Genomic DNA, 21,558 nt, shown 5'->3' with positions numbered 1-21,558 from the left:
TCTCATTTGCCAAGTGAGCAGTCAAAGCAGCCAAAGCTGTAATGTGTCATCTCATTAATCTCTCATTGCCCTCACACAACTGGATGAAATTAACAACATGTAGTATGTCAGAGATTCATAGAACCACAGAATGGGTTGGGTTGGAAGGGACCTTAAAGATCATCTAGTTCCAAGCCCCCTGCCATGGGCAGGGACACCTCCAACCAAGCCCAGGTTGCACAAGGCTTCATCCAGCCTGGCCTCAAACACCTCCATGCAGGGGATATCCACAACCTCCCTGGGCAACCTGTGCCAGTGTCTCACCACCCTCACTGCCAAGAATTTCTTCCTCCTCTCCAGTCTCACTCTCCCCTCTGCCAGCTCAAAGCCACTGTCCCTCACCCTGGCACTCCCAGCCCTTGTGAAAAGTCCTTTCCCAGCTCTCCCATAGCCCCTTTCAGGTACTGGAAGGCTGCTCTGAGGTCTCCCTGGAGCCTTCCACAATAGTGATGTGCTTTAAAACTGAGAAATGGTGGCAAAAGAGACTAACCATGACAATAAACTACTCTTTTTTTGCATCTCTATATGGCTTTAGAACTGCATTTGCATTTTTTTTCCAAGCTTTCTCACCAGTGAGCCTATGAACTAATCCTTCCCTGTTTCAAGGTGCCAATGCATTTGCAATTTGAGGTGGTGAAGAGTTTCTGAGCTCTCCCTTCCCATGGCAGACAACACTGCAGCATAATGGTTTCAAATAGGATCTACAGCTCAGCCTGAGCTAAGGTGTATCAGCAGTGCAGGTGAGATTGGCTCATGCTGCATACACCTGGGTCTCAGGACCTCAATGATCCTTCAGCAGTGGTCAGGGATTGACACAGGCTGCCCAGGGAGGTGGTGGAGTCCTCATCCCTGGAGGTGTTCAGGAAACCTGTGGCCACGGCACTTGAGGACATGGTTTGATGGCCATGGTGGTGCTGGGTTGAAGTTTAGACTGAATGATCTTAGAGATCCTGTCCAGCCAGAATAAGCCTCTGATTCTATGAAATTCAATAAAAAAGGATCAGCCCTGGCAGGACAGCAAGAAAAAAAAACCCAGAAGCAAAAGGAGTTCCCCCCAGAAGCAAAAGGAGTTCCCCCCACACCTTTTTTTCCTTCCTTGTTTTCCCCCATCCACATCTCCTCAAGCTGATGCGCTTTGGCAAGCACCTTAAACAGCCCTCTAGGATCCTCTGACCACAATTAAACTACAGGAACTTCAGGGAAATTGTTTTGGCAAAAAGCAGTCAGGGAAAAGGGCATTTCTCTTCTTTCTAAACGTGGCAGATGAGCAACAAACCGACCTTAAAATAGCAGGGCTTGGGTTTAGCTGTTGTTGTTGCCAATCACCATCCCTGCCAACTGATTTACAGGGCTGTCTAGGAACATCCTTACCTGTCAGGAAAATTTGTGTGCCAATCCCAAAGCAGGCAAGCAATAAAAGTGAAGAAACAAGCAAACCAATCAATCTAAAAGTGGCAAGAAAGACTTTACATACGGGTGCAGCCTCCTTCCTCGAAGCGGTAAAAGCCGTGAGCGCAGCGGTCGCACTTCTTGCCCGTCACTCCGGGCTGGCAGTAGCACTGCCCGTCCTCAGTGCAGTCAAAGGACTTGGAACCAAAAGAGTTGCAGTTGCAGGGCACGCATCCTCTTGCAGATTGTAACCCAAACGTTTCAGGCTGCCACAGAGAGAGGAAGAGCAGATGGGAGGTGAAATGATGAGCAGGAGAAAGGAGGACGAGCTGAGAGCGTGAGGAGATGAGGGTGGTTGGCTCCTCTTCGTCGCTGAAATGCCTTCTCTTAACAGATCCAAGAGCAAAACCCTGGGGCAAGGGCACTGAGTACCCTAAAAATACAGCTCAGAAAGAGTAAAGACTTCAGGCTGTTAGCTAAGGAATAGCATCAGGTAACACTGCTGCCTGCACCTCCAATCCGGGGTTCAGTTTTGAGGCATTCACTCCAGGAAGGACATTGAGGAGCTGGAGCAGGTCCAGAGAAGGGCAGCAAAGCTGGAGAAAGGTCTGGAGAGCAGGGCAGGGGAGGAGCAGCTGAGGGGGTTTAGTCTGGAGAAGAGGAGGCTGAGGGCAGAGCTCATTGCTCTCTGCAGCTCCCTGAGAGGAGGGTGGAGAAAGGTGGGGGTTGGGCTCTTCTTCCTAGTCTCAGGTGACAGAAGGAGAGGAAATGGCCTGGAATTGTGCCAGGGGAGGGTTAGGTTGGAGATGAGGAAAAGTTTCTTTGCTGCAAGAGTGGTCAGGGATTGGCACAGGCTGCCCAGGGAGGTGGTGGAGTCCCCGTCTCTGGAGGTGTTGAAGAAAGGTGTGGCCATGGCACTGTGGGACATGGTTTAGTGGCCATGGTGGGGTTGGGTTGGTGGCAGGACTGGATGACCTCAGAGGCCTTTTCCAACCCAGGCAATTCTGAGTCTGCAATTCAGTGCATTTGCTTTGAGGCTGCATGTCCCTAAGCCCAACAAGGAATGGACTGTCTGTCAGCACCAGGAGGAAGGTATTGCCTTAGGAGGAAGTTGCTGGCAGAGAGAGTGATTGGCATTGGAATGGGCTGCCCAGGGAGGTGGTGGAGTAGCCATTGCTGGAGGTGTTCAAGCAAAGCCTGGCTGAGGCACTTGGTGCCATGGTCTGGTTGATTGTCTAGGGCTGGGTGCTAGGTTGGATTGGATGATCTTGGAGGTCTCTTCCAACCTGCTTGATTCTATGATTTTAAATACAATAGAGCATGAGCAGATCAAGACTGAAATACCATGCACATACCCTGTGCCTGGGTTGTAAGACTACATCAAGCAGAGCTTGTTGCCCAGAGAGTGAACTGAACTTCTGCATCCAGAGACTGATTCAAGTGGAAAGCCTCTGAACATGCAGATGTTGTCTGTTCTGCACAGGGGCAGTGCCTGCATATGTCTCCTGCACTTCAAGGGCACTTCTTTTGGATGAGCTTTAGGAATAACTTTAGAAGAAGACAGACACAATATATTTGTACTACTAGGAGCAAAGAGTGGGAATGCTTTAAGATGAAAATCATCTTTGGCTCAGGTCTGGAAGTAATCAATGAGCCTCAGTTGCTTGGTTTGTCTTCTATTTTGATTCTTCACTTTTTTTGGCACCCATGAAATTCCTACAGAGCCAGAATGGATGTTGCCAACTACAACCATACATTGCCAACTACAACCATACATTGCCAACTACAACCATACACTGCCAACTACAACCATACATTGCCTCCTCAACTCCACTAGTGGAGTACTTGTAAAGGAAGGGAGACACATCCTTGTTTCTAACCTGTAACACAGAGCTCTGCACAAAGCTTGCCATGAACATACCCCATGGATTTCTCTGCCCCAGCCAACAAAGGCTGCTAAGAGCAAACTGGACTTGATATTCAAATTCTCATCTCACTCTTGAGCTAGACTTAAAATGAGAGCACTTCTCAACTTTACTTCAGGCATGAGGACTACCAGAGGATATTGAAATCCAACCCACACTCCTGATTTTACTGGAAATTGGTAGAACAAGATTTAGCAGTAAAAGTCTATCAGAGACTTAGCTTGGAAAGGGAAGGTTAAAAATGAGCTATTCAAAAGCTTACTGGTATTGAATATGAATGTAATAAGTTGGAAGATGTTTGCCTTTACAATATACTACCCTGTGACCCAGCCAGGTGGTGCTGGATCGAGTCAGTCATCAGCAAGTGTGCAGATGACACCAAGCTGGGGGCAGATGTGGCTGGGTTGGAGGGCAGAAGGGCTCTGCAGCAGGACCTTGACCCCCTGGACAGATGGGCAGAGTCCAAGGGGATGGAGTTCAATAGCTCCAAGTGCAGGGTGCTGCACTTTGGCCACAGCAACCCCATGCAGAGATACAGGCTGGGGTCAGAGTGGCTGAGAGCAGCCAAACAGAGAGGGATCTGGGGGTGCTGATTGATACCCACCTGAACATGAGCCAGCAGTGTGCCCAGGTGGCCAAGAGAGCCAGTGGCATCCTGGCCTGCATCAGGAATGGTGTGGCCAGCAGGAGCAGGGAGGTCATTCTGCCCCTGTACTCTGCACTGCTTAGACCACACCTTGAGTGCTGTGTTCAGTTCTGGGCCCCCCAGTTTAGGAGGGACATTGAGATGCTGGAGCGTGTCCAGAGAAGGGCAACGAGGCTGGGGAGAGGCCTTGAGCACAGCCCTACGAGGAGAGGCTGAGGGAGCTGGGATTGGTTAGCCTGGAGAAGAGGAGGCTCAGGGCAGACCTTATTGCTGTCTGCAACTACCTGAGGGGAGGTTGTGGCCAGGAGGAGGTTGCTCTCTTCTCTCAGGTGGCCAGCACCAGAACAAGAGGACACAGCCTCAGGCTGTGCCAGGGGAGATTTAGGCTGGAGGTGAGGAGAAAGTTCTTCCCTGAGAGAGTCATTGGGCACTGGAATGGGCTGCCCGGGGAGGTGGTGGAGTCGCCGTCCCTGGAGCTGTTCAAGGCAGGACTGGACGTGGCACTTGGTGCCATGGTCTGGCCTTGAGCTCTGTGCTAAAGGGTTGGACTTGATGATCTGTGAGGTCTCTTCCAACCCTGATGATACTGTGATGCTGTGATACTGTGACACTGTGACACTGTGACACTGTGATCCTGTGACACTGTGACACTGTGACACTGTGTATAGGGTTAACACTCCTGGGGGAGTGACCCTGAACCTGACCCTAGGGGTCTTGGCCCCTCCTCAGGGGTGGGCCACACTCCAGGTGATGGTTAGCCCACTCCCCCCACTTCCTGTGGTATAAAAGACAGGAGGTGGGGGGAGTGGGCTAACCATCACCTGGAGTGTGGCCCACCCCTGAGGAGGGGCCAAGACCCCTAGGGTCAGGTTCAGGGTCACTCCCCCAGGAGTGTTAACCCTATACACACTGTGATAGTGTCATACTGCGATCTTTACTCAGCACAGATTTTTCAAGTCAGAGTTGCTGCAGGCTTAGATTCCACATGGATTTGTTCCAGAGTGGAACCTCTACCTCTTTGTGCAGGTGAATTCTGAGAGATTTCAGCAGGTTCCCATGTAAAAGTCCTGAAATCAGATCTCTGAGGCTAGTGCTGAAGTCCTGCATTCCCAAAGAGAGACTGCTGAGAGCTGTCAGCATAAGAGACCACATCTATGGGCAGATATCTGCAGGGGACCTGCAGGGAGTCTGGGGAGGGACTGCTTAGAGGGGTCTGCAGTGACAGGACAAGGGACCATGGTTTGAAACTGAAGCAGGGGAGATTTAGGTTGGACATCAGGAGATGTTCTGCACAATGATGGTGGTGAAATACTGGAACAGGCTGCCCAGGCATCTGGTGGAGAGTCCATCCCTGAAGACATTCAAGATGAGACTCGATGCAGCCCTGAGCAGCCTGATCTAGCTGGAGGTGTCCCTGCTGTCTGCAGGGGGGGTTGGACCTTCGAGGGTCCCTTCCAACCTAATGCAACCTGTGAGTCTGGAATTTGGCCTGAAGAGCCACATGAACCTAAGCCAATGCTTAATTGTGCAGGCAGTAAACAATCAGATTGATTTCCATTTCCAAACTCTACATGAAGATGTTTTGCCAATTAAAGACTTGTGTGTGACAAACCATGAGAGGAAAAAAAGAAACAACCACTGGAAGCTGCATAATTAAACTCTGAGGTTCAATGAAACACATCAACTGTCTCTCAGAAAATCTTTTCCAGGGGAAGAAACACTCAGAGATGTGCACATGCAGAATTCCCAGGCCACACATCAGGATTAGTGTGGGAAAGCAACCACTGCATGCCCATGCAGCTCAGTTCTCAGCAGAAACTCTGCTAGGAGCTCACAAATTCTCTTTATAATGATGAAAGCCAGGAGAAGTTTGATACTAGCACTGCACACACTGCATGGAGGAATTCAAGATCACTGCCATGCTGGACTGAGCTCTGTCAGGAGCTCTGCACACGCCAAGACATTTGGGTCAGTCATGCAACCCCCCCAGGTGAAGCCCCAGGTGAAGCCCTCGTTGGCAGCTTGTTTACACTCCAATTCTAAGAAGCCCATGTACTGAAGAAAAGAGATGCTCCTGCGTGGCAGAGAGGAAACAGGAGGCTTTGTAAGCTGCTGTTACACTGTGTTCCTCTAGCAGAGCATGTCAAGGGTTTGTGTGGGCAACATCCTTAGGTAATAGATGTGAAATGGCTAAAAGCTCCTGTCTGCAAGGGAGAGCACTGCCTGCTGAGGAGAGGCTGAGCCCTGGGGCTGCTTAGTCTGCAGAGGAGAAGGCTGAGAGGGGACCTGAGCAATGTCTGTCACTAGCTGAGGGCTGGGGGTCAGGGACAGCCTCTGCTCACTTGTGCCCTGGCATAGGACAAGGAGCAATGGTGGAAACTACAGCATGGGGAAGAACTTCTTGACTGTAAGGGTCCAGAGCCCTGGCACAGTCTGTCCAGAGAGGCTGTGGAGTCTCCTTCTCTGGAGCCTTTCCAGCCCTGTCTGGCTGTGTTCCTGTGTGCCCTGCACTAGATCCTGTGGTCCTGCTCTGGCAGGGGGTTGGACTAGGAGATCTCCAGAGGCCCCTTCCAACCCCTAACACCCTGTGGCCTGTGATATGGATTGTGTGAACCATATGTTATGGAACCTGGAGCCTGCCAGAGGAGGACAAACACTAGCAGGTGTTTTTTCAAGAGGGCTTACAGCAGCCTTCCAGCACCTCCAGGGAGCCTACAGGAAAGCTGAGGAGGGACTGCCCAAGGAGGTGGTGGAGTTGTCATCCCTGGGGTGTTCAAAAACCGTGTGGCCATATCACCTCAGGACAGGTTGACCTGCTGTGGTGGTGCTGGGCTGACAGCTGCACTCCATGGTCTTAGAGGGCTTTTCCCACCCGAGTGACTCTGAGATAGGCACTATGGGAAGCCTCGGAGTGGGGAAGCATTCTCCCAGGTCTTCTGAGCCTGAGCTTTTAGTGCACAGAACTTGAGTGTGTCCAGAGAAGGGCAACGAGGCTGGGGAGAGGCCTTGAGCACAGCCCTACGAGGAGAGGCTGAGGGAGCTGGGATTGGTTAGCCTGGAGAAGAGGAGGCTCAGGGGAGACCTTATTGCTGTCTGCAACTACCTGAGGGGAGGTTGTGGCCAGGGGGAGGTTGCTCTCTTCTCTCAGGTGGCCAGCACCAGAACAAGAGGACACAGCCTCAGGCTGTGCCAGGGGAGATTTAGGCTGGAGGTGAGGAGAAAGTTCTTCCCTGAGAGAGTCATTGGACACTGGAATGGGCTGCCCGGGGAGGTGGTGGAGTCGCCGTCCCTGGAGCTGTTCAAGGCAGGACTGGACGTGGCACTTGGTGCCATGGTCTGGCCTTGAGCTCTGTGCTAAAGGGTTGGACTTGATGAGCTGTGAGGTCTCTTCCAACCTTGGTGATACTGGGATACTGTGATAGATACCAGAGGTGGCAGCTGGAGCACAGATGGAGGTGTGCAGGTCATGGTTTGCCTTGGCATTGTGAGCATTGGTGCCAGGCTGTGGGGTAGATGTTGGTGCTGCCTTTCCTGATGTCCTGGTTTCAGCTTCCCAGAGGCCCTAAGCCTAACAGAGCAAAAATACAGAGAGAGGATGCCTCCCCCTCTCCCCCTTGGAAAAGAGTTAGGTAGAGAGGATGGGAAGGGGATGATCTGTGAGGTCTCTTCCAACCCTGATAATACTGTGATACTGTGATACTGTGGTACTGTGACACTGTGGTACTGTGATACTGTGATACTGTGATACTGTGATACTGTGATACTTCAGACCATTGCCCAGGCAGCCTGTGGCAGCCCCAGGTGCAGGGGGCTGTGAGGTTTGAGGCCATGCAGTGCACACAGTTACCGGAGCAGCAGGCCGGTAGGCACCCCGGGGGCACCCACTGGCGGCGCCGGAGCCCCGGCTGCGAGGGGGAGCTCGGATCTGCTGGCTGCTGGCTGCCTTCTCCTGCAGCCTGTGGGTTTCACAGCGCCTGCCCAGGAATCCTGCTCTGCAGACACATCTTCCCGACGGCTCACACTGCAGCGACGCCGAGCCCAGAGCGCTGCAGCCACAGGGCACACAGGACAGGGTTGCCGGCGCCCAGAAGTAGTTGGGCTTGAAGGATGAAAAGTAAAGAGAGTTAGAGAGCAAAGTCAATGAAATGTGTGCTAGTTTGAAGCTGGCTGGTCTGGTTTAGTGAGAGGAAATGGATGCTAGGCTGTGGAAAGGAAACAGTGGTGATGTCTGCGGCACTCAGGGGCTTGCTGAGATGGATAAGAACACAAACACAGGTAACAGAGTTGCTGTTTGGGTCTGGCTGCCTGCACTTCTCTCCCTAACCTGCTGTCTGTGTAACTAATCCTTCTGCTTCCTAACCCCCCTGGCCGATTCTCCAAACTCACCTTGAACGTAAGGCAAAGTCTGGGATAAGGTAGAGGGGTGGGAAGGAGGTGGAAGGGTGGTTGGGAGCCCCTCCTGGAGGCTCAGGGGTGATCTTATTACTGTCTACAACTACCTGAAGGGGCATTGTAGGTGGGGGGTGGCCTCTTCTCCCAGGCAACCAGCAACAGAACAAGGGGACACAGTCTCAAGCTGTGCCAGGGGAAGTATAGGCTGGATGTTAGGAGGAAGTTCTTGACAGCAGGAAAGATTGGCATTGGAATGGGCTGCCCAGGGAGGTGGTGGAGGCACCATCCCTGGAGGTGTTGAAGAAAAGCCTGGATGAGGCACTTAGTGCCATGGTCTGGTTGACTGGATAGGGCTGGGTGCTAGGTTGGACTGGATGAGCTTGGAGCTCTCTTCCAACCTGGCTGATTCTATGATTCTATGATTCCATGAATAGCAGCACAGCAGAGCAGCCAGGCTGGTGAAGGGTCTGGAACACAAGTCCTGTGAGGAGCAGCTGAGGGAACTGGCATTGTGTACTGCTCAGAAGAAGAGGCTGAGGGGAGACCTCATAGCCCTCTGCAACTATCTCAGAGTAGACTGGGGTGAGGGGAGTCTGCCTCAAGTTGTGCCGGGGTAGGTCTAGGCTGGATGTTAGGAGGAAGTTGTTGCCAGAGAGAGTGATTGGCATTGGAATGGGCTGCCCAGGGAAGTGGTGGAGTCTCTGTCCCTGGAGGTGTTCAGGAAAAGCCTGGCTGAGGCACTTAGTGCCATGGTCTGGTTGACTGGATAGGGCTGGATGCTAGGTTGGACTGGATGAGCTTGGAGGTCTCTTCCAACCTGCTTGATTCTATGATTCTATGATTCTATGACTCTGGTTGCTGGGAGGGCTGCTGTGTTTCTGTGTTACCTTTTCAACTTGTATACTGCTACAACCAGCATGGCTTCACCAAGGGCAAATCCTGCCTGACAAACCTGGTGGCCTTCTATAAGCAGGTCACAAGATGAACATCCTGGTCTCCAAGCTGGTGACACATGGGTTTGAGGGGTGGACCAGTAAATGGATGCAGAACTGGCTTGATGGCTGCACCCAAAGAGTGGCTGTCAATGGCTCCATGGCCAAGTGCAGGCAGTGACAAGCAGAGTCCCTCAGGGATCAGCCCTGGGACCAGTCTTGTTCCACATCTTTGTGGGTGCGATGGACAGAGGCACTGAGTGCAGCCTCAGCAGGTTTGCTGCCCACCCCAAGCTGTGTGGTGCAGCAGCCAGGATGGAGGGCAGGGATCCATCCAGAGGGAGCTGGGCAGGCTGCAGAGGTGGGCACAAGCCAAGCTCAGGAGGTTCAACAAGACCAAGGGCAAGGTCCTGCAGATGGGTTGGGGCAATCCTAAGCACAACTCCAGGCTGGGCAGTGAGTGGCTGGAGAGCAGCCCTGAGGAGAGGAACTTGGGGGTGCTGCTGGAGGAGAAGCTCGGCAGGAGCCAGCAGTGTGCACTTGCAGCCCAGAAAGCAACCAGAGCCTGGGCTGCAGCAGTAGAAGTGTGGCCAGCAGGGCCAGGGAGGGGATTCTCCCCCTCTGCTGTGCTCTGCTGAGACCCCACCTGGAGTCCTGCATCCAGTTCTGGAGCCCCTGGGACAAGAGGGCTGTGGAGATGCTGGAGTGTGTCCAGAGCAGGGCCAGGAGGATGCTCAGAGGCTGCAGCAGCTCTGCTGTGAGCACAGACTGAAAGAGTTGGGGCTGTGCAGGCTGGAGCAGAGGAGGCTCCCAGGGGACCTTCTTGTGTCCTTCCAGGATCTGAAGTGGGCTACAAAAAAGCTGGGGAGGGACTTTTTAGGCTCTGAGGGAGTGGCAGGAGTGGGGGGAATGGAGCAAAGCTGAAGGTGGGGAGAGTGAGGCTGGAGGTGAGGAGGAAGTTGTTGAGCAGGAGAGTGGTGAGAGGCTGGAATGGGTTGCCCAGGGAGGTGGTTGAGGCCCCATGGCTGGAGGTGTTTGAGGCCAGGCTGGCTGAGGCTGTGTGCAGCCTGCTCTAGGGTAGGGCGTCCCTGGGCATGGCAGGGGGCTTGGAACTGGCTGCTCCTTGTGGTCCCTTCCAACCCTGACTGATCCTGTGATTCTGTATTTCTGTGTATCTATTGTAACTACCTGCTTGTATCTTGTGCTAAGCTGTAAATATAAAGCTTCATTCTAATTTCCAGGCTTGACTGAGTCTAGTCTGGGCAATTTCATTAGAGTTGGGGAGCAGGTAACACCCAAACCATCACAAATGACAGCACAGAGAGCAGGGATAAAGACAGCAGTAAACAGAGATGATTCATTTCAATCAGCTGCCAATATTCTGTAATCAGGTTTGAGACACTTCCTGCAGTCTATACCAATTCCACTGGCACCAAAGAGTGTTCTTTGAAAGGGCTCTTTAAACACAGCCCAAAACAGAGTGCCAGCAAAACACTCCAGCAATCACACAGCTTGAAAGGGTTAAAAGATCTCTGTCATTTATGTAGCATTTGGTCTTGTAATGACAGGATGAGATGTAGAGTTTAAACTGGCAGAGGGGAGATTCAAACTAGATGTTAGGAGAGGAATGTTTGCAGTAAGGGTGGTGAGACACTGGCACAGGTTGCCCAGGGAGGTTGTGGAGCACAGAAGCACCCAATGTGATCAAAGATCACATTGGGTGCTTCTGTGCTCCACAACCTCCCTGGAGGTGTTCAGCACCAGGTTGGATGAGTCCTTGAGTGACCTGTTCTAGTGGGAGGTGTCCCTGGCTATGGCAAGGGGTTGGAACTGGCTGATCCTTGAGGTGCCTTCCAACCTAAACCATTCTGTGATTCTATGATGTCTTTTTACTGCCTTCAACAAGGCCAAGTGGAGGGTCCTGCACCTAGGTCGAGGCAATGTCAAGCACAGTTCCAGGCTGGATGAGGAGTGCATTGAGAGCAGCCCTGCAGAGAAGGATTTGGGAGTGCTGGTGAATGAGGCACTTGAGCTGGCAATGTGTGCTGGTAGCCCAGAAAGCTACCCAGTGCTGGGCTGCATTAAAAGAAGAGTGGCCAGCAGGTCAAGGGAGAGGATTCTACCCTTCTGCCCTGCTCTGGGGAGGCATCACCTGGAGTAATGCATCCAGCTCTGGTGCTCCAACACAAGGACATGGAATTGTTGGGGAAGATCCAAAGGAGGCCACGAAGATGATCAAAGGGTTGGAGAATCTCCACTATGGGGACTGGCTGAGAGAGTTGAGGCTGTTCAGGCTGGAGAAAAGGTAGCTCCAGGGACACCCTAGAGCAGCCATACAGTGCTTGAAGGGGCTCCAGGAGAGCTGGAGAGGGACTTCTGACAAGGGCTGGGAGTGACAGGATGAGGAGCAGTGGTTTGAGACCAGAGCAGGGTAGATTTAGACTGGAGATGAGGAAGAAATTCTTTGCTATGAGAGTGGTCAGGTAATAGAACAGGCTGCCCAGAGCAGTTGTGGACACCTCATTCCTGGAAGAGTTTAAGACTAGGCTGGATGAGGCTTTGAGTAACATGGGCTAGTGGAGGTGTCACTGCCCATGACAGTGGGGTTGGAACTAGGTGGCCTTTAAGGTGCCTTCCAACTCATTCTAGGATTCTATGATTTATGTGCTTTAAATTGTTGTGGAGTCTCCCTCTCTGGAGGTATTCAAGGCTCACCTGGACACATTCCTGTGTGATCTGCTATAGGTCATCCTGCTCTGGCAGGGGTTGGACTGGCTGAGCTTTGGAGGTCCCTTCCAGCCCCTGACATTCTAAACACACACACAGAGGTGTTCTGAGGACACAGGCCTAGCCCACAAGCCCTCATGCAGGACCAGAGAGATGTGCAGGGAGGTAGAACACATTTCTCAGCAGCCTGAAGACAGCTCTGCTCCAATTTATGAAACACTGGTGGTTTGCAGTGATTTATGAGGCAGCAAAACAATGTCAAGGCAAAAGAGACTTCGACAAGAAAAGCCCCCACATTATTTGGACAATGCAAGAAGAAACTCTAAGAAATGAAACTCAGAAGGTGAAAATTCACAGCAGAAGTAAACTTGCATCCAGTGCTCACCTCCTAGAGCTCTGATCTAATGGATTTCATAGAATCATAGAATCAAGCAGGTTGGAAGAGAGCTCCAAGCTCAGCCAGCCCAACCTAGCACCCAGCCCTGGCCAAGCAACCAGACCATGGCACTAAGTGCCCCAGCCAGGCTGTGCTTGAACACCTCCAGGCACAGAGACTCCACCACCTCCCTGGGCAGCCCATTCCAATGCCAATCACTCTCTCTGCCAACAACTTCCTCCTAACATCCAGTCCATTCAGAATACAAAATGTATATAACAAAGCTGTTCTTGGGTGTACTTAAAATGCACTCATGGCACACAGGTGCAGTGCTCTGTGCTTTGGGTTAGCCTTTAGAAAAGGAGAAGAACCATCACAGAATCCTGGGGGACAGTAAGTTACCCATGGGACAGCAAGGTGTCCTTGTGGCCAGGAGGGCAAATGGTCTCCTGGGGTGCATTAGGAAAAGGGTGGCCAGCAGGACAAGGGAGATTCTCCTGCCTGTCTGCTCTGCCCTTATTGGGCCATATCTGGAGTACTGTGGCCAGTTCTGGGCTCACCAGCTCAAGATGGACAGGAAAAGATTAGAGTGCAATGGAGGAACATTGTCTGACGAGGAAAGGCTGAGAGCCCTGGGGCTGGGTAGTCTGCAGGAGGCTGAGACCTGAGCAATGGTTACAAATAGCTGAGGGCTGGGGGGCAAGAAGCAGGGGCCAGGCTCTGTGCAGTGCTGTCCTGGGGTAGGAGAAGGAGCAATGGACACAAACTGGAGCCCAGGAAGTTGCACCTCAACATGAGGAGAAACCTGTTTGGTGTGAGGGTGCTGGAACCCTGGAGCAGGCTGCCCAGAGAGGTTGTGGAGTCTCCTTCTCTGGAGCCTCTCAAGAACATGCTTCTGTGTGACCTGCCCTGGGTGATCCTGCTTTAGCTCAGTGATCTCCAGAGGTCCCTTCCAACTCACTCCCTTCTGTGATGCCACGATTTAAACGCCAGCATTTTCCCTTTGCCTACACCAGACCAACCCATATATGCTCTTTGAGTGGGAAGAAAAGAAGAACAGAAAAGAAAACCTACCCCAGCCCACAGAACACTGAGTTATGACCAGCAGGGAGGAGAGCTGGAAGGCTGCTTCTTGTCACTCACCTTGCAGATGTCACAGCGCCGCCCGACCACGTTGGCTTTACACTGGCACTGGCCTGTCTGTGAGTCACAGACCTCTGAGAAGGAGCCATTGATGTGACAGTGACAGGCTGCAGAGGAAGGAGAAGCAGCTGTTAATGCCTTTCCTGAAGCTAAATTTGATAGCCAGATGTCCACAGTGCTTTTGCCATGCTGAGGCACCCAGGAAGGCAGGCCTGAGTCAAGCAAGGAAGGTGTCACCCCTGTCCCCCCGGCAGCACACATCAGCCTCCTCAGGGGGATGTGGAGTTCTCCTCCAAACCAGTGCAGGCAGAAATTCTGCCTCGAGTTCATGAACATCTTCATAGATGATCTGGATGAGGGCATGGAGTCAGGCATCAGCAAGTGTGCAGATGACACCAAGCTGGGGGCAGATGTGGCTGGGTTGGAGGGCAGAAGGGCTCTGCAGCAGGACTTTGACCACCTGGACAGATGGGCAGAGCCCAAGGGGATGGCTTCAATAGCTCCAAGTGCAGGGTGCTGCACTTTGGCCACAGCAACCCCATGCAGAGATACAGGCTGGGGTCAGAGTGGCTGAGAGCAGCCAGACAGAGAGGGATCTGGGGGTGCTGATTGATACCCACCTGAACATGAGCCAGCAGTGTGCCCAGGTGGCCAAGAGAGCCAGTGGCATCCTGGCCTGCATCAGGAATGGTGTGGCCAGCAGGAGCAGGGAGGTCATTCTGCCCCTGGACTCTGCACTGCTCAGACCACACCTTGAGTGCTGTGTTCAGTTCTGGGCCCCCCAGTTCAGGAGGGACATTGAGATGCTTGAGCGTGTCCAGAGAAGGGCAACGAGGCTGGGGAGAGGCCTTGAGCACAGCCCTACGAGGAGAGGTTGAGGGAGCTGGGATTGGTTAGCCTGGAGAAGAGGAGGCTCAGGGGAGACCTCATTGCTGTCTACAACTACCTGAGGGGTGGTTGTGGCCAGGAGGAGGTTGCTCTCTTCTCTCAGGTGGCCAGCACCAGAACAAGAGGAGACAGCCTCAGGCTGTGCCAGGGGAGATTTAGGCTGGAGGTGAGGAGAAAGTTCTTCCCTGAGAGAGTCATTGGACACTGGAATGGGCTGCCCGGGGAGGTGGTGGAGTCGCCGTCCCTGGAGCTGTTCAAGGCAAGGTTGGATGTGGCACTTGGTGCCATGGTCTGGCCTTGAGCTCTCTGCTAAAGGGTTGGACTGGATGATCTATGAGGTCTCTTCCAACCCTGATGATACTGTGAGACTGTGATACTGTAACACCCTAAGTGCTCCCCTCAGATCAGAGCAGGATCTTTAGGACACAGTTCAAAATAGGATTTCCAGGAGATATTTCAAGTGCATGCTTTGAACCTTGGAGTGGACAAGGGGGCACTGAGAGCTGAAAGAGCTGGTACAGACCCTCACACAAGCTCATAGAAGCACAGAACTGTTGAGGCTGGATGGAACCTTTGATATCAACTCCAACCACTCCCCCAGAGCTCACGACCCCACCAGTGCTGCCAAGCCACTGCCACTAAACCACCTCCCTCAGCACCACATCCATGCAGCTTTACCTCCCCTTGGCCTTCCTTTCCCCAGGCTGAACAACCCAGTTCCCTCAGCTGCTCCTCACCAGACTTGTTCTCTAGATCCTTCATCAGCTTTGTTGCCCATCTCTGGACATCCTTCAGCACCTCAATGTCCTTCTTGGAGTGAGGAGCTCAAGACTAACTCAGGATTTGATGTGTAGCCTCACCACTGCCCAGTACAGAGAGACGATCCCTGTCCTGCTCCTGCTGGCCACATCACTGCTGACCCAAGCCAGGATGCTGTGGGCATTCTTGGCCACCTGTGCTCACCCTAGCTCATGTTCAGCTGTTGTTGACTAATCCCCACAGGCCTTTTCTCACCAGGCAGCTTCCAGCCATCCTGCCCCCAGCCTGGAGCATTCACAGAGTCACTCATTCCATCAGCATAGGCTGGTTCCTGTACATCCCTTCATTCTTTTCCCCAGGAAGTAATGGATCCACATCTCTAATGCTGATCATCAACCTGCTCTGTAAACCAGGGCTCCAATCCACACTTTGCCTTCCTGCAGGGTCCTGGCTATGTTCATAAAATCATAGAATCACAGAATCAAGCAGGTTGGAAGAGACCTCCAAGCTCAGACAGTTCAACTTAGCACCCAGCCCTATTCAGTCAACCAGACCATGGCACTAAGTGCCTCATCCATCCTTGAACACTTCCAGAGACAGCCACTCCACCACCTCCCTGGGCAGCCCATTCCAATGCCAATCACTCTCTCTTCCTCCTAACATCCAGCCTGAACCTGCCCTGGCACAGCTTGAGGCTGTCCCCCCTTGTTCTGTTGCTGCTTGCCTGGCAGCAGAGCCCAACCCCACCTGGCTACAATGTCCCTTCAGGTAGCTGCAGACAGCAATGAGCTCTGTCCTGAGCCTCCTCTGCTGCAGGCTGCACTCCCCCAGCTCCCTCAGCCTCTCCTCACAGGGCTCTGCTCCAGGCCCCTCCCCAGACTTGCTGCCCTCCTCTGGACTCCTTCCAGCACCTCAACATCTCTCTGCAATTGAGAGGCCCAGAACTGGACACAGCACTCAAGGTGTGGCCTGAGCAGTGCTGAGCACAGGGGCACAAGAACCTCCCTGGTCCTGCTGCCCACACTGCTCCTGAGCCAGCCCAGGATGCCATTGGCTCTGCTGCCCACCTGGGCACTGCTGCCTCCTCTGCAGCTCCTCCCTGCCAGCAGCACCCCCAGCTCCCTCTCTGCCTGGCTGCTCTCAGCCACTCTGGCCCCAGCCTGTAGTGCTGCTTGGGGTTGTTGTGGCCAAAGTGTAGAACCCTGCCCTTGGCCTTGTTAAATCTCATCCCATTGGCCTCTGCCCACCCATGCAGCCTGGCCAGGTCCCTCTGCAGGGCTCTCCTCCCCTCCAACAGCTCCACAGCTGCTCCTAGCTTGGTGTCATCTGCAAACTCACTGATGCTGGACTCAATCCCCTGCTCCAGATTATCACTAAGGACATTGAACAGGACTGTGCCCAGCACTGATCCCTGGGGCACAGCACCAGTGCCAGCTGCCAGCTGGATGTGGCACCATTCACCACCACTCTCTGGGCCCAGCACTGCAGCCAGTTCTTGACCCATACCAGAGTGAATCTGTCCCAGCCAGGAGCTGCCATCAGTGCCAGGAGCTGCTTGTGGCAGATGGTGCCAAAGGCTTTGCTGCAGTCCAGACAGACTCCACCCACAGCCTGCACCAGGCAGGATCCTGAGCACAAAAGGAGCTCAGGTTGGTCAGGCAGGAGCTGCCCTTCGAAAAAACAGCTTTCCCTCATCTCACACCGAGGGCTGTACTTGCTTCAGCACACTGCTTTTTCCCACCCAAACCCAAGCCTGCCAGAACCAAACGAAACAAAGCCTGGGACATCTGCTCCTTTTTCTTAGATTGGTGATTTTGCACAGACACATGAAGCCACTGAGAGCTGCTCCAGTGACACAAAGAGTTAAAGCAGAGGACGAGTGCTGCGCAGGGAGAACGAGCAAAGACCCATTGCAAACAATAATTTGAAAGCAAAACTCCTGCTTTGCAGTCCTCTTGGATTGGGCTTTTTAATAAGGAATGAAATTGAAAACAACAAAGTAAAGGCAGGGGCCCTCTGATATTGTAGCTGCAGGGCAAACTTCATGGAAGTCTGCAAAGGAAATAGAGAAAAATCATATGCAAAGAAGCGAGCCCAGATGAAAGGCAGGGAGCTGAGGAGCACCAAGGTAACCAGGGGCACAGGGCTAGGAATACATTAGGGGCTCTCCTCAGCAGGGAGGCTAAAGCAGAAGCCCAAGACCTAATTCCAGATGCAAGATGTATTTAGCTTTGGTACTGGTTTAAACTGGATGTTTTCAGAACTTCCCCCACGTTACCTCTCTTGAAGCTGCCACCACTGTCAAAATGTTCGAAGCAAGAGTTTGATGCCTGAGGAGTGGTGACAAGCTGCTGGAAGCTCTCATGCCTGAAATACTCTTCTTTGAAGGCATGGTGCACATTACACACCCTCATCTCCAGGGCATCATCTGTGGCCCTTCAAGGAGGACCACAAAGATGATCAGAGGGCTGGAGAGCCTTTGCTATGGGGACAGGCTGGGAGAGTTGGGGGTGTTCAGGCTGCAGAAGAGAAGGCTCCAGGGAGACACCCACACAGAGTGTACTCTAGGAAGCTCTGCTGTTCCCCTGCTGGTTGCTAGACCCCATCAAGCATGACAGCATCCTCATGCTGATGGAGCTGCTCCCTCCCATAACGTGATGGGAGCCTTCTGTTCAACCTGGAGAATCAGAGGCTCAGGGCAGAGCTCATTGCTCTCTACAACTACCTGCAGGGAGGCTGTAGCCAGGTGGGGTCGGGCTCTGCTGCCAGGCACCGAGGGTCAGAACAAGAGGACACAGCCTCAAGCTGTGCCAGGGCAGGTTCAGGCTGGATGTCAGGAGGAAGTTGTTGTCAGAGAGAGTGATTGGCATTGGAATGGGCTGCCCAGGGAGGTGGTGGAATCCCCATCCCTGGAGGTGTTTGAAAGAAGGCTGCATGAGGCACTTAGTGCCAGGGTTTAGTTAATTAGAAGGTGTTAGGTGATAGGTTGGACTGGATGATCTTGAAGGTCCTTTCCAACCTGGTTAGTTCTGTGATTCTGTGAGACCTTAGATCAGCCTTCCAGTACCTGAAGGAGAGCTGGGGAGGGACTTTTGACAAGGACTGGGAGAGCCAGGATGAAGGACAATGGCTATGAGCTGGAAGAGGGGAGATTGAGACTGGAGATGAGTGAGACATGAAACACTCTGGGACATGTTCTAATGGCCACGGTGGTGTTGGGTTGATTGTTGGACTCAATGACTTTAGCCAGGTGGGGCTGGGCTCTGCTGCCAGGCAACCAGCAACAGAAAAAGGGGACACAGCCTCAAGCTGTGCCAGGGCAGGTCTAGGCTGGATGTGAGGAGGAAGTTGTTGGCAGAGAGAGTGATTGGCATTGGAATGGGCTGCCCAGGGAGGTGGTGGAGTGGCTGTGCCTGGAGGTGTTGAAGCCAAGCCTGGCTGGGGCACTTAGTGCCATGGTCTGGTTGATTGGATAGGGCTGGGTGCTAGGTTGGGCTGGCTGAGCTTGGAGGTCCCTTCCAACCTGGTTGATTCTATTCTATTCTATTCTATTCTATTCTATTCTATTCTATTCTATTCTATTCTATTCTATTCTATTCTATTCTATTCTATTCTATTCTGTTCTGTTCTATTCTGTTCTGTTCTATTCTATTCTATTCTATTCTGTTCTGTTCTGTTCCCCCCCAGAGGCACAGTGCTCCTCTCAGGAACACAGCTATGGGACAGCTCAGCCTTGTCAGGAGCAGTAGAGTTCATGACTTACGTTGACAGCTCCTTGCATCAAGAGCATCACCAAAGTATCCATCAGCACACCTCTCACAGTACTGGCCTGTTGTGCCTGGCTTACATATCAGACAAGCACCAGACAGGCTGTCACAGCTGCCAGGAATGGAGAAGTCAAGGTTGTCGTTACAGGGACACGGCTGGCACGATCCCCCTGGTATCAGAGGTTGTCCAAAATAGCCTTCTGCACACCTAAGGTAAAAGACAGCACTCGTTAGGACCCTGCAGTAAGCCACTTGTTAGAAACAATTAATTCTGTTGCCTCTCTAATCACCAAACCCAATTGGATTTTCATTCAAGTATTTTTTAAGTGTCCTTTCCTTTTTCCCCCCTCTCCCTCCCTCCCTCCCCCTTGTTAACAGCACTGTAGATACAGCAGCAGCTGAAATCCTGCCAGACCTGCTAGCAATTAGATCTTGGTGGCAGAGAAATCTTGTCACTGGCACTGGAGATGAGACAACACATAATAAGAATTCTGTCTGCTGACACACTAGAGGAATTCAGGCCCATGCCAGATAGGCTTTGTGCTTCAGCACATCACATCTAGATGTCCTCCACTTGTTTACAGCAAGCTTGGTGATTCCCCCCCCCCCTTAAAAACTTGTTAAGAAAAACAAGTTTATATAGTAAAAAACACATAAATGTGTTCATCTGGCAAGAGCCTCCTCTGACTGAGCCTTCCCCTGCTCTGCTGCCTGGTCAGATCTGCTTAATGAGTGGATCTCTAATCTCTGTGTGTAGGTAGCTAACAGTAAGATTGCTCATCAGCAGAGGGGCTGTGCTGCTTTGTACTACACCTTGTGTGTTTTGAGAGAGGTGTTTCAGGGCTCTGCAGCTGGACCTTGACCACCTGGACAGATGGGCAGAGTCCAAGGGGATGGCTTCAATAGCTCCAAGTGCAGGGTGCTGCACTTTGGCCACAACAACCCCATGCAGAGATACAGGCTGGGGTCAGAGTGGCTGAGAGCAGCCAAACAGAGAGGGATCTGGGGGTGCTGATTGATACCCACCTGAACATGAGCCAGCAGTGTGCCCAGGTGGCCAAGAGAGCCAGTGGCATCCTGGCCTGCATCAGGAATGGTGTGGCCAGCAGGAGCAGGGAGGTCATTCTGCCCCTGTACTCTGCACTGCTCAGACCCCCCCTTGAGTGCTGTGTTCAGTTCTGGGCCCCCCAGTTTAGGAGGGACATTGAGATGCTTGAGCATGTCCAGAGAAGGGCGACGAGGCTGGGGAGAGGCCTTGAGCACAGCCCTACGAGGAGAGGCTGAGGGAGCTGGGATTGGTTAGCCTGGAGAAGAGGAGGCTCAGGGGAGACCTCATTGCTGTCTGCAACTACCTGAGGGGAGGTTGTGGCCAGGAGGAGGTTGCTCTCTTCTCTCAGGTGGCCAGCACCAGAACAAGAGGACACAGCCTCAGGCTGCACCAGGGGAGATTTAGGCTGGAGGTGAGGAGAAAGTTCTTCCCTGAGAGAGTCATTGGACACTGGAATGGGCTGCCCGGGGAGGTGGTGGAGTCGCCGTCCCTGGAGCTGTTCAAGGCAGGACTGGACGCGGCACTTGGTGCCATGGTCTAGCCTTGAGCTCTGTGCTAAAGGGTTGGACTTGATGATCTGTGAGGTCTCTTCCAACCTTGATGATACTGTGACACTGTGATACTGTGATCAGATGGAAAAGCAAAGGAAGCTGGCTTACAAATGTAGGGAACTGCCATCTCAGTAAATGCTCAAGTCACCTTGCAAGCAGAACAGACCTTACAGAGCATCTCTTGGACAAATCTGCTCATAGCAATGAAACTGATCCTTCAAGTCCTCCCCTTCCTGCTGCACACCACAAGGTGTGCCCAGTGCTGCCTGTTTGCCAAGATCTAGCCAGCCTAGACCTGGGTAGGTTTGGATTAGATGTTAGGAAGTTCTTTACTGTGAGGGGGTGAGACACTTGCACAGGTTTCTCAGGGAGGTGGCAGAAGCCTCATCCCTGGAGATGTTTAAGGCCAGGTTGAATATGACTCTGGGCAACCTGATTTAGTGTGAGGTGTCCCTGCCCACGGCAGGGCAGTTAGAACTGGATTATCCTTGAGGTCTCTTCCAATTCTGACAATCCTGTGATTCACAGAGTCATAGAATCATAGAATCAAGCAGGTTGGAAGAGAGCTCCAAGCTCATCCAGTCCAACCTAGCACCCAGCCCTGGCCAATCAACCAGACCATGGCACTAAGTGCCTAATCCTGTCTCTTCATGAACACCTCCAGGGACCCCCAAACCAAACAGATGCTCTCTCCCTAGGGGGCAGGGGATGATTCTGCAGGCCAAAGAAGCCCAGTGCTGAGCACGCTCACTTCGTGACACTTTGTACCTGGTGACAATTCAGGACTGTTCAGCTCACAGAGCCTGTGTCTCAGCTCACTTTGTCACTCTGCAGCAGCTAAACTGAAAGAGAATTTCATGGCCTCTTTTAGCAGTTATGCAGTCACTATTAATAGCAAAAGGCAACTCCCTTTCTCCTGCTCATTATTATTGACAGCTCTGGGCATTGCCCAGCCACTTGTTACAATTAAGAGCAA

At 52.6% G+C, this 21,558-nt stretch overlaps 1 protein-coding gene across 1 annotated transcript in view; it reads right to left on the bottom strand.

The window, feature by feature from the left end:
- Positions 1 to 21,558, bottom strand: part of LAMA2 (laminin subunit alpha 2) — a 554,587-nt gene that overhangs the window by 230,709 nt on the left and 302,320 nt on the right. Inside the window, exons 19-21 of the mRNA XM_064170111.1 lie at positions 18,980 to 19,191; positions 13,570 to 13,676; positions 1,514 to 1,694 (exon numbers count right to left, since the gene is read on the bottom strand). Of these exons, the coding sequence (XP_064026181.1) occupies positions 1,514 to 1,694; positions 13,570 to 13,676; positions 18,980 to 19,191 (500 nt within the window). The remainder of the gene's footprint in view (positions 1 to 1,513; positions 1,695 to 13,569; positions 13,677 to 18,979; positions 19,192 to 21,558) is intronic.

Source organism: Pogoniulus pusillus, chromosome 33, assembly GCF_015220805.1.
Source record: "Pogoniulus pusillus isolate bPogPus1 chromosome 33, bPogPus1.pri, whole genome shotgun sequence".
Classification (NCBI taxonomy): domain Eukaryota; kingdom Metazoa; phylum Chordata; class Aves; order Piciformes; family Lybiidae; genus Pogoniulus; species Pogoniulus pusillus.
The sequence above is the reverse complement of the archived record's forward strand: the minus strand, read 5'-3'. Positions and strand labels throughout refer to the sequence as shown.